The sequence below is a fragment of the Brassica oleracea genome, chromosome C2, assembly GCF_000695525.1.
Source record: "Brassica oleracea var. oleracea cultivar TO1000 chromosome C2, BOL, whole genome shotgun sequence".
Classification (NCBI taxonomy): Eukaryota; Viridiplantae; Streptophyta; class Magnoliopsida; order Brassicales; family Brassicaceae; genus Brassica; species Brassica oleracea.
Window position 1 is genome coordinate 49,039,525 of NC_027749.1, and position 12,616 is coordinate 49,052,140.

General features: G+C 31.9%; 1 protein-coding gene across 1 annotated transcript; it reads right to left on the reverse strand.

Annotated features, from left to right (window-relative positions):
- Positions 1-1,982: 1,982 nt before the first annotated feature.
- Positions 1,983-6,187, reverse strand: LOC106322567 (DEAD-box ATP-dependent RNA helicase 3, chloroplastic-like). Its single transcript, XM_013760626.1, has 9 exons — positions 5,761-6,187; positions 5,534-5,670; positions 4,378-4,885; positions 3,758-3,988; positions 3,310-3,687; positions 3,098-3,241; positions 2,911-3,006; positions 2,525-2,820; positions 1,983-2,436 (listed from the first exon to the last, which is right to left on the reverse strand). Exons 1-9 carry the CDS (start codon positions 6,112-6,114, stop codon positions 2,358-2,360), a joined length of 2,223 nt encoding a protein of 740 aa, XP_013616080.1. The 5' UTR covers positions 6,115-6,187; the 3' UTR covers positions 1,983-2,357.
- Between the last annotated feature and the right edge of the window lie 6,429 nt (positions 6,188-12,616).

A 12,616-nucleotide genomic window follows, 5' to 3' on the forward strand; every position in this document is an offset into this window, starting at 1 on the left:
ATCTTATTCTAGTTTCTCAATTTATTATATGATTTTTATTTAGTAAATAAACCAAGAAATATGTACTTGCTATTTAGGTAAAATTTTAAAAGAAATCACAAAAGGAATGATATTCTAGATGCTATCATCATGAGTTTTACTTTATCTTTGCGAGAACAAAAAGAAAAAAAAAACATCAATCTGAGAGAAACAATACAAAATATGATATTTAGAAAAAAAATATTGTTCCTTTCAGAAATCTTTTCCATGTAGACATCATTTACAAATATGATATTTTATTACAATAAAAAAGTTAGTAAAATATGATATTTATACCTGTAATTTCATTTTTGTTGATAGTCTTTTTGGATAGTGTTAGATTTTCTGATCTTTTCACATCTTTTGAATCTTGCATCAGTCAATCATTATCTATTAGTTATACGATAAACAAAATTTAAGCATACAAAAATAATGAGATTTTTGAAGAGTAACATATGAGACAAAAGAAATTTTTTGATATATCTACTTTGTCTTCTCTGTCTCACATTTTCTTTTTGGAAAAGAAGATGACCTTGTGTTTTTTTGCACATTTATAACCTTGAGTTTTTGAATAAAATCATGCACGTGAGTGGGTGAGGTTTGATAACTCAAGGCGATGATAGAAGTAGAGAACAGAGTGAGATCCAAAGATATTAAGCAAACACAAATAAAAAATATGATCAATAAGTGAATAACAATATCTCTCGGGGAAAGAAGTCTTGCATTTCAAAATCAGGTTTGTGATTAGAGAAAGAGAGAAGATGTGTTTCTGTATCAAGATGCAATTATAAAGAAAAACCTCTGTACAAATATAAGTAACAGAATTGGGTAGTTATTTTTAGATTGTTGATAATTGGTGATCGTGGTATGGAAAGAAAACGGTCGGCAAAGTGGCAAGAAGAAATATTTTTTATTTTATGAGATAAACATTTAGCTTTCTCGGTTTTGTTTTTAATTTGTTTTTTTCTTTTAATTTTTTTGAATCTATGTGGCAAAATGTTATTGGTCTAGTGACTTGTGTTTTAATATATAGACAATAATAACACTGACATTTAGAGTTTTGGAGAGTCCCATCTTGCCAATTAGATGATGAAATTGTGTTGGAAAGAGCGGCTTAGTCAATTCAACCAATTGATGTTCAGTATTGATATATAAAAGTTTGGTTCCGCTATTGCTCATTGTAGAATCATTAATTAAATAACAGTAGATTTTTTTTCGATTTTGAATTTTATTAAAATCCATGAGACAACAATGCTCTCTTGTTTATTAGAAGAATCAATACTAGAAAACTGTACATCGCATGTTTTCATATTTTTCCAAGTCACAAAATGACATAACAAGAAATGAAATAACAAGAATGCAATTCAAACAACGGTTAGCAAATCCTATTCATGTCAAGCCAAACAAAAATCACAAACAGAAACAACAAATATACTATCTATAGAGGCAAAAACTCATTATATAAACGCCTTCCTCTCTATCACCAATCTACACATCTCATACAGCAAACACAAGTCCTAGAGTTTTGTTTTGAACAGAAAAAAACTTGTAAGAGGAAAATGGCGGGAAAGGTGTATATGGTCATGGCATTGATAATGATGGGATTTGTTTTACAAGCATGCAATGGAATGAATGTTGATGTTGATGATGGTGATGATATCAAGCCAACAGAAGATTCAAGATTCTTTTGCTTCAGAGTCTGTTCCATTAGATGTGGCAAACAGAACAAGCCTTGTTACCAAGAATGTTTGCCAAAATGTGGTCTCCCACGACGACTTGCTAAACCAACAACATCTCCATCATCACCTTCCTCCACCGTTTGATCTTATTTCTTCTATCTATGATTTTTGCCTCTAATATTGATCCAGCTAACTGGTAAAGATATCTTCTATATGTGTTTATCAAAATAAAAATTGGAGAATTATGATAAACTATGATTATGTATCTGATACTTGTGTGACAAGTCTATTCAAACTTGATTTTCTATTATAAGGACATAGAAATACAAATGTGATCACAAATACAAAATTAGAAACATGGAATCTGATCATTATAATAACCTAAAAATAAAACATCCATCAGCTTTGCCATGTTTCTGAAGCAATCTCTGAAAATGCCAATTGAGGAAAACCTTTCTCCCTTGCTTAATTTATGCACTATGCTTGTAGTTAGACCTCGTCTGAAGTATACACCCTCAGTGATTGCACTCTCTACCGTCTGAAACAAACGGTTGAAGCAAGAACTAAAGGATTCATATCAAGAACACCAAAAAGGAGAAGGACCTCCATCTCTCTCTCTCTCTTCTCTCTCTAGAGCAGAAGCCATTAACTAAGAACACTTTAAAACCCTCTCTTGTCAGGACAATCAGCAGCTCTGTGTCCTGAACTTCCACAAGTGAAGCAAGCACCTCCAAAACTCCTAATTCACATACATCAATCAATCAGTTGATGAGGGCAAGTGTGAAGATTTTAACTTAGATTTGTTTGAAGCTTTAAAGAAAACTCACCTCTCCCGGGAAGGAGCTCTGCTGCTTGATGATCTTCTGTCACTACCACCACCAATCAACCAATCATCAGAACTTCCTCTAGAACCACCACCACGGGACCAGCTGCTTCCTCCACCACTGCTTCTACCTCTTCTGTTATCATCACCTCCCCAACTATCATGCCCTCGTGAAGAGCCTCCTCTACCTCCAAATCTTGACCCTCTAGAACCTCCTCCTCCTCCTCTAGGCATCCTGTCTCTGCTAGAGAACCGTCCATAGTTATCACTAGACGGTCCATCGTCTTGCAGAGGAGGCAACTACAATCAAAACCCAAAAGATGTCAAGTGTTGTTAGTCAAAAAGGGTCTTATTGTGAATATGTTATGTTTGTATCAAAAGAGTGAATACCTTTGTTATCATGGAGATACTGTTTCCTTCTGGCATCTCTTTCTCTAGTAGATCTTTCGCTATGTCCTCTGGTAGATCAAAAACAGCTCCTTGCACCTGATAATATATTAGAAGAATCAGAGATTTTCTATAAGACTACAATTTTGAAAAAAACTGCTGATATAGTGATCATTTCAATGATACTAACCCTCTCATCTGCAATCAAGAAGATTTTTCCAACTTCATCAGCAGCTGGACCGTAAACATCTGAAAGAAAACCAGTGACAGACCTCGCTGACAAGAAGCCTCTAGAGTTTGTTGGATCTCGTACCAATTGCAAAGTCACCCATCCCTGCGGAGGATGTTGAATGTTTATAGGACTCTCAATAAGTACTCAAAAAGTATGAATGAGAATCAAACCTGTTCATGACTGAGGAGAGATCTAGATGAAGGTGGCTGAGAGAAACCGCTCAGGTGAGCCAGAGCTGCAGCTAAAGCATCAGTTCCTTTCTCCTTATGTAGTTTCTGAGCAGTTGCTGAGAAAAACTTTATAGACTCAGGATGAACACCGTTTAAAGTAGCCACCACTTGGTCAGCAGATGCTTCCAAGACGTCTCCAACTGTTGGTGGGCTAATAAACTCAAATCTGCAGCCTACATCACGCTCAAGAGACCTCACCGTTCTCTTCTGACTGCTGGAGTGCATGAGAATCGCAGAGCCTTCTTTTCCAGCACGCCCGGTACGTCCAGAACGGTGCACAAAGGTCTCTGGGTCATTAGGAAGTTCATAGTGGATAACCTGAGGAAGAAAAACATCAGAACAAAGTGACTTACTTACTATGTAACTAAAAAGCTTTGAAAAAACTTACTAGGTCTACGTTGGGGATGTCAAGTCCACGAGATGCAACATCAGTGGCAACTAGAACTGTGAACTTCCCTTGGCGAAAACCGTTGAGCGTTCTCTCTCTTTGATGCTGAGAGATATCTCCATGAAGTGCCTCGGAAGCTATACTGTTTGATAACGCTAGAGAGACCTCATCTGCATCTCTCTTTGTTTGTGTGAAAACAATCGTCTTGCCACCCTTTGCATACACCTTCAAGTTTTTGAAAAATAGAACAAATCAGTATAACTAAAGACACTGGGCATGGGATTTTAAACCGAACCAAACCAAAATCCAGAACCAAACTAACCAAATTTTGTACCGAACTAATCAAATTTGATCCGAACTAACAAATTTTGAACCGAACTTATCCGAAATTTTAACAAATTTGAACTAAAATCTAACCAAAATAAAAAACTAGGATTTTCAAAAACCGAACAAACCAAATACCAAACCAAATTTTATTTTAGGTTAATTCGGTAAGATTTATGTCAAACCGAATTAACCGAACTAGCCGAACTAACCGAACCCGAAAGCCTAAAAGACACCAAGCAATCATCAACCATGTCTAAGGAAATAGCAAACTATAAGCTGAGTCATATTGTTATAAGGTCGCTAAGAATAGTGCGCTTTGATGTCGACGTGGCCGAGATTGCATAGAGTTTGATCCCCTCAGCGAGCTTCTCATCTTGGTCTCCAACCAGATCAATATTCAATGGATTATCAAGATACTTCCTAGCCAGCTTCTTCACCCAAGCAGGCATAGTTGCTGAGAACAGCATGCTTTGTCTCTTCTGCGGTAGATTCTCTAGAATCGACTCCACAGCCTCCTCAAACCCAACGGCAAGCATCTGGTCAGCTTCGTCAAGCACCAAGAACTCAACTTCGCCTAGCTTGAGGCTTCTTCCTTCTATCAAGTCAATGATTCTTCCGGGAGTTCCGACAACAACGTCAACACCACGAGTGAGAGCACTCTGCTGGATGGTGTAGGAGACACCACCGTATACACAAACGGTGCTTAGATAAGGCGCAGACTCCTTGATCTCCTTCTCCACTTGCTTGGCTAGTTCTCGTGTAGGTGCAAGGACAAGGAACTTGGGAAGACGACCAGACTTCCTACTCATAAAAGAGAAAAGCAAACATTTAGAAAACCATCAATGTAAACCAATGTTCTAAAAATCGGTCTAGGCAGCACCTAGGCATCCGCACAAGCTAGCAAAGTCATTTTTTTAATATCCAATTTATGTGATACAAATCAGTTTAATTTGTTTAAAATCAATTAAAATTGGTCTAAATTAGCTTAATCAAGCAATAATGTTAGTGTAAATCCATAAATTTGTCTAACATTTTTTTTAATCTAATTTTTATAATTCGTCAAAATAATTTTACAATTAGACACAAAAGACTAAAATATCTAATATAAATGTAACTATATATGAAAATAATTGGCTAAATCGATTTAAACATTTTAAATCGGTTAAAATTGGTCTAAATTTGTTTAATCAAACAATAATGTTAAATTGTTAATGCAGATCATAAATTTGTATATTCTTTTTTGTATATCTAATTTTTATAACTCATCACAATAAATTTGTAATTAGACACAAAAAAAAACTAAAATATCTAATATAAATATAAAATATATCAATATTCATTCTAACCTAAGACCCAAATAATTCATCTACTCACTAATCCTCCATAGAGAACCTAGTTACTAGAACATTTGTGTAAACAAAAATGGATGTAAGGTTAAAAAAAAAAGACCTGAAAGCAGAGTAGTCTCCAGCTTGTTCAGTGAGACGTTTGATGATAGGGATACCGAAAGCTAATGTCTTCCCAGTTCCTGTCTTAGCGCGAGCTATGATGTCTCGTCCTTGCAGCGCAGGAACCAACACAGCCCTCTTCGGACACAACACAGAAACAGTATGTCAATACAGATAAAGGACAAGACTTTAAGAGTTTTCAGATTGAAAAGGATAAGACTTTAAAACCTGAATCGGGAAGAGGTGAGTGATACCACGCTTCTCGAGAGACTCGCCGAGACGCTGAGGCAAGCCGAGTTTCGAGATAGCAAGCTCTTCACCATCGTCTTCTTCTGAGTGGTCGTTGTCGAATTTGTCGGAAAGGCCGAGGCTTTTGAAGGCTTCTTCGCTGAGAACGGAGTTGGGAGTTGCGACGGCGGAAGAGGAGTGGATAAGACGAGTTCTTCGGAGAGAGATGGGAGAGGAGAAGAAAGGGTTGTCTAGAGAGAGAGGTAAGAAACAAGACCTCTTCTTGGAACTGGGTTTTGAGGTTTCGAGGTGGGGGACTTGGTAGAGAGATGGAACTCCCACCGTCGACGCCATTTTTGGATACTCGCCGGAGGAGGAAGGGCAAGGATAAGGTGAGAATGATGAGTTTTATGAAAAGGCTTTGTACGTTCCACGCCTTTGCTTCTCTTATGTTTTTGTTTCTCGCCAAGTGGCGAAGGTATGATGGGCCTTTTATGGGCCGGGGTATGTATATTCAGGTCCATTCTGAGCTTGTTTCTTGGGAAAAAAATTAGTTTCATTCCCTTACTCCTAAGTTTTTTACCCAAACCGAAGTAACTGCCAAAACCCAAACTAAAAAAAACTGAAACCGAATCTCTACTGCTATACAAAAATATCTAAATGAGACTTATCAGCTAAACCGAAATCCAAACTATGATATGAGAATATCCAAAATTAGTTCAATATGCTAATATTTTTATATATACTAAGATAATTTAGATATTTTATAACATTCTAAAGATTTTTGTAATTTTTTTAATTTTTAATTTTGAATAATTTTAGTTAATTTAGATAACTTAACAATTTTTAATTATATTTGTGAATAATTAGATTTGGACGATTTCATACATTGGTTACAATTTGATCCAAACCGAATCCAGAATGAACCGAAGGAACCCAACCCGATATTAAGTAAAACCCGAATGAAACTTATAAGCATAACACCAAAATCTCAAAATCCGAATCAGCTAAACTGAAACTAACGAAGTTCCATAACGTCCATGCCTAGTTACACAAGCTCTGTTATTTAATGTACAAACTATATAATAAAGAAAAAAGTCTCTCAAATATATGTTGTTTATTAATATAAAAACAAATGAATATTATTTTTGTTATATATATCTTCTTATATAAAACTTGGTTCTTCAAAGTTGCTAATTAACATGATCGCGACACATGTTAATTATATATTTAAGATTGTGACATGTGTTAATCTATCTCATAATTAAAAATATATATACTAATATATAAACAAAAACGAATTTTATCAAAAATCTTATTATATATATTATTTAATAGTAATTTTCCTTTTTTAAAATCCTAATCAAAAGATAATTGCAAAATATTATTTGATAAAACTTGGTTCTTCAAAGTTGGTAATTAACATGATCGCGACACATATTAATTATATATTTAAGATTGTGACATGTGTTAATCTATCTCATAATTAAAAATATATATAATAATATATTAACAAAAACAAATTTTATCAAAAATATTATTATATATATTATTTAATAGTAATTTTTCTTTTTTAAAATCCTGATCAAAAGATAATTGCAAAATATTATTTGATAATAATTTTCCTTCTAATATTGTGACATGTGATTAAATATATAAAAGATTAAAAATATATATAATAAGATAATAAAACGATTTTTTTTAAAAAAAACTACTTTTAAAAATTATTTAATAGTAAAAATTATTTTTAAATAATATTTAGTAGTAATGTTTTTAGAAATTTTTCTTTTTCAAAATCCTAAAAAATAGATTTGAAAACAATTTATTTAATCTAATTTTTATTTTCTAAACTTTTAATGAAAATATAATTATAAAAAATTATATTGAGCTTGGTTTTTCAAAACTGTTAATTAACATGATTGTGACACATGTTAGTTATATATTTAAAAATGTGATATAGTTAAACTATATCACAATCAAAAATATATACACTAAAATAATAAAAATGATTTTTCTTAAAAATTAATTATAAATGTTATTTAAGAGTCTTATTATTATTATTATTATTATTATTATTATTATTATTATTATTATTATTATTATTATTACTATTATTATTATTATTGTTATTATTATTTTTCATTATAATTTTTGTTTTAAAAGATACTAAAGATAGAGAATTATAAAAGATAAACATTAACTTTTAAGAAAATAATATTAAACAAAAACGAATTGTAAAATCCTACAAGTACAATAAATTATTAACATGAAGAAAAACTAACTTTAAAATAATTAATATTATTTTTTTAAGAGCATAATTAAAAGAAAATTGTAAAAGTAATCTTATTATTTTCTTACAAGTAAATAACTTTTCTTTTTAATAGATAATTGTATGTTAAACAATTATGACAAAAAATAGCTACAAATATTTCACATCTATATTTAGGTTTAAGCTTGCACATATTATTTTTACAAAAAATAATAGTATTTACATGAAAAGTATTACCAGAGTATTTTCTTTTAATTTCTTGATACAACTCAACTTTTTATTATCCTTAGTACATCTTATGATGCTAGCATAACTTTTAATTTTGATGTTATTGTCGTACATGAATATGTGTGCATATGATAAATATGTGTTTATATGTATAAGACAAAATATATAAATAATTAAACAGAATTTTTCTATTAAAAATACAATAGTTGTATAAAAATCTAAAAGAAATAAAATAATTAATTTCCTTTTTAAAAGTTTAAATAAAATAAAAACGTAAATGTAATCTTATTTCTATTATAATTAACTAACTTTACTTTTTTTAATAATTTTGTGTTAAAAAATATAAACCAAAATTAACTTCAAATATTTCACCTAATATGATTGTGATATGTGTCAATTAAAAAATTAGATTGTGAATGTGTCAATAAAACTTCCACTATGTGAAAATAACTTCTTCTTTTCCTAAAATCTTAAATAAAAGAGATTTCTAAAAGAAAATTCTTTATAATCTTAACCAATTAAGAATTTTTTTAAAAAATCGTGACTAGAGAGAATTTTAAAGTTTTATTTAATAGTAATTTTTACTTAAAAATTTAATAATAAACATGATAGTAACAATTATTCAATTTACAAGAAAAATTGTAAAAATATTAATGATATTAAAAAAAATGAGTTTTGAAAATTGCAACTTTTAAAAATAGTTAATATTAACTGGAAATAGTTATTTGATAGAAATATGTTTTTTAAATCCTAGACAAAATATAATAGTAAAAGATTATGTAATATCTGTTTCCTTTTCTAAAATCCTACAAAACTGTAAAAGAATATTAGATAGTTGTTTTCCCTTTTTATAAAAAAAATCCTGAACAAAAAAAAATTTGTATAATATTTTTAAGTCCTAACCAAAAAAGAATTGTAAAACTTTACTTGATATTATTTTTAAGAGAGTGTTTGATGATGAACATGATACTAAAAATTATTTAATTAACAAAAGAAGTGTAAAATTAGTATTGATACAAATTTTAAAAATAGCAATTTTAAAATTTTTTATTAATAACTAAAAATAATTATTTGATAGTAATATTTTTGTATGAAATTCTAAAGAGAAGATGATTGTAATAGGTTATATGATAGTAATTTACCTTTTCTAAAATCTTAAACAAAATTTTAAAAGAGTATTTAATAAGTTTTTTATTTTTTTATTGTAAATAAATAGGAGATTTATAAAATAAAATTTTAAAGACTTATTTAATAAAATATTAAATTAATACATAAGAATATGTATAATGTTGTCATTGATTTGATTGGTGTGTTTAACTTTCATTTCGTTTTTACTTTTCATTTCTTATTTCGGATTGTGTTCAGTTTAAATGTTTATGTATAGTATTTTCTATAATCCTTAGAATAAAGTTTATAACAACTCATCTATGCACCATGATTATAAAATACAAATATTAACTTGAACTTATGTGTGAAAATGTTTAAATTATAAAATAAATCGCAAATAACATATGCAAAAAACAATCATAATACTATAATAAAATGATTTATTATTTTATGGTTTTTATTAAATTAAAACATCAAACAAAAACCCGTTGCAACGCAACGGACTCATATCTTGTAAATAATATTTTGTATATTTATAATAGAAATATTTTTGTTTAGAAAATAACATATTAAAATTTTGAATTTTATAATTTCTCTATTTAAAAAAGAATCATCGAGAGAGAAAAGAGAAAGGGAATAACAAAACTCTAGTAAGCCGCCATCAACTCAAGCTCGGAGGAGGGGCGGAATCCGGTGATTCGTTGCCGTGAGAGCCCTCTTCTCCTCCTCCTCTTCTTGTTATTATGTTGTATGTTTCTCTGTTACTCTCCTCTGATTTTCTTCTTCTTCCCACAACGTCGAGATGCGAGCTACTCTGGATTTCCATGGATTCTCTTGTGGATCTACAACAGTGAGACACTGTCAGTCAAGTCGCTGGAGTAGCAGCGAGATGCTGCAAGGAGTCGAAAGGGAGGGGCTCTATATGAGAATAATTTCGATTTGGTGATTTGTGTTTTGTTTTAGGCTTAGCTTATATGTCACTTACTCTCTCCTGCGTTTTAGATCCTCCTTGTTCCGGGGTTGATTAGTTCTTTGGCCTGGAGACGAGTGGAAGCGTGTGAAAAACATCTCTTTCGTGTGGTGGTGTTGAATCGTTGGGTCTCAAAGGTTCAGAGGTGCTTTGATAGTTTTTGTCCGTTGTTGAACGGACTTCTTTGCTGACTCTTGGACCTTCGTTTCTTTCCATACTTTGTTTGGAAGTTACTGTGTTAGATGCTCCTCTCCATCTTGGCTCGTCTCCTTTGCTTTGCCTACTTATCCACTCAACGGAGAGGATGTATTCTCTGAATCCTTGGTTGGCTTAAAGATTGCTCGCTCTAGTCTTTTTTTTTACATTGGAATTGGTACGGCGGTGGTGTTTTAGCGAGATTTTGAGCAGAACAGGTTTAGCATCTTTGTTGTGAAGAAGTTGGTTGGTGTCACCTCTCCATTTCCAGTCGTGATATAGTCCTCGCTGCAGCTTATAATAAGATTTCGTCATGTCCCGGTTGGTTCGTTGATTTCCTCATTCCTTGTTGGCCTCTTCTTGAATGTTTGAAGGAGTATAATGAGGTTGAGGTTTTGGTTCAATCGGAGGAAGTTGCGGTTTCGTAGGAGGGTTGGTCCCATGTGTTTCGGTTCTTGGACCCATGTTTCAGGGTCAGTGTGTGTGGGGTGCTATTCGGCGTGGTTCTGGCTTTTCACCGTGGACAAAAGGTTAAGGTGATTTTCGGTTCCGTTAAGTCCTCGCCGCTTGTCCACTTGGTTGAATGTGATCTCTTGCTAGAACTCTGGTTGTTTTAGGCCTTGACTATGCTATCTATGGTTTTGTTAAAAGATTGTAGCAAGATCTAGTTGTAGGAATTTGCTTTTGTCTTAAATTATGTTTTAGTGTAGTCTTTGGTGCCTTCGTATGGCTTTTAGTGTCCTTTCTGTGGACTGTTGTTTCAGGGAATATTCTGCCAGCTCTTGTTGTATTCCACCGAGTGTTTAATTTAAATCAATTGAGGGGAAAAAATAATTTCTCTATTTTAAAGAAAAATATACAGGTAAGTTCAATATATTTCCTCAGTCCCACACTTTCACCACACCTTTGACAAGTTTATATTTTTTTCTCTTGCTGATGTAAAGAGTACAGCTAAATAAAATGAAACTTGCCGACAAATGATATTGTAGTTTTATAAAATGTAAATATAGAATAATGAACCGTCTATTAAAATCACTGGATTTGGTAGACTCGTGATTGTTAATGAGAAAATTAAATCGTTCCAAAAATAAAATAAAAAAACGTTAGAAAGCGAAATAATTAATCAAGGTCTGAAGTAAACAGGCTGGGATTAGATGGACGTTGATTGGATTCCAACTCGTTGTTGCTGATCTAAACATCTTAAAAAAAATTGGGAAATCTGTTTTTTTAGAACAAAAAAATGGTAACTATGTCCATTTAGACTAATTTATACTACTTTATGTTCTATTACACTAATTTTTTCCAAAATGGCAGTAATGCCCTTAAAATTGTAATTTTTTAAAAAGATATATATTGAGTTCGACAAGTGGGATCGATCGATCCCACTTTACAAGTTATAGTGGATCGATCGATCCCGATCATTATTCAGAACAAAAAAAACGCGAAATATATACTGATCGACCTGGTCCATTTCACTCGATCGGCGAAGGTCGATTTACACAGATCGACCGATCTGTAAGAATAGATCGATCAATCCCGTGCCGAGGAAAGAATCCCAAATCGATTTTTTTGGTTTTGTATGATTATATCCGGATTCATTCCCACTTGATTTGAACCGACCAAGCATGATTTCAACTCTTTAAACTCGATTTCTATGGGATGAAACCCATAATTTCCCATTCACGAATAAAGGGAGACAAAATCAAATTCTCACCCAAGTTCATTAACCCTAACTCACTCAATTTCACTCTGATTTGGACGATTATTTCACCCAAAGCAAGTAACCTTCTCCCTTTCTTTTTATCAACATTAAAACTCCAACTTGAAGATACAACCAATTCCCAAACACCACATGAAGCATAGACATGAATCATGGTAGAAATAATGTGAAAATTTTGTGAAAATTTTGTGAACAATCAATGGAATATAGAAGACAGCGAAGAAGGTTGCCAAGGTTTTTTTTGTCGCTTTTTTTTTGTTCCTTTTTCAAATTTTTTTTTTTTTTAATGGAATATTTACGGAATCCCCATGAATAGGTTAAAACCTTATTCCATGGTATTTACATGAGATTGCTCTTTCTTATTCTT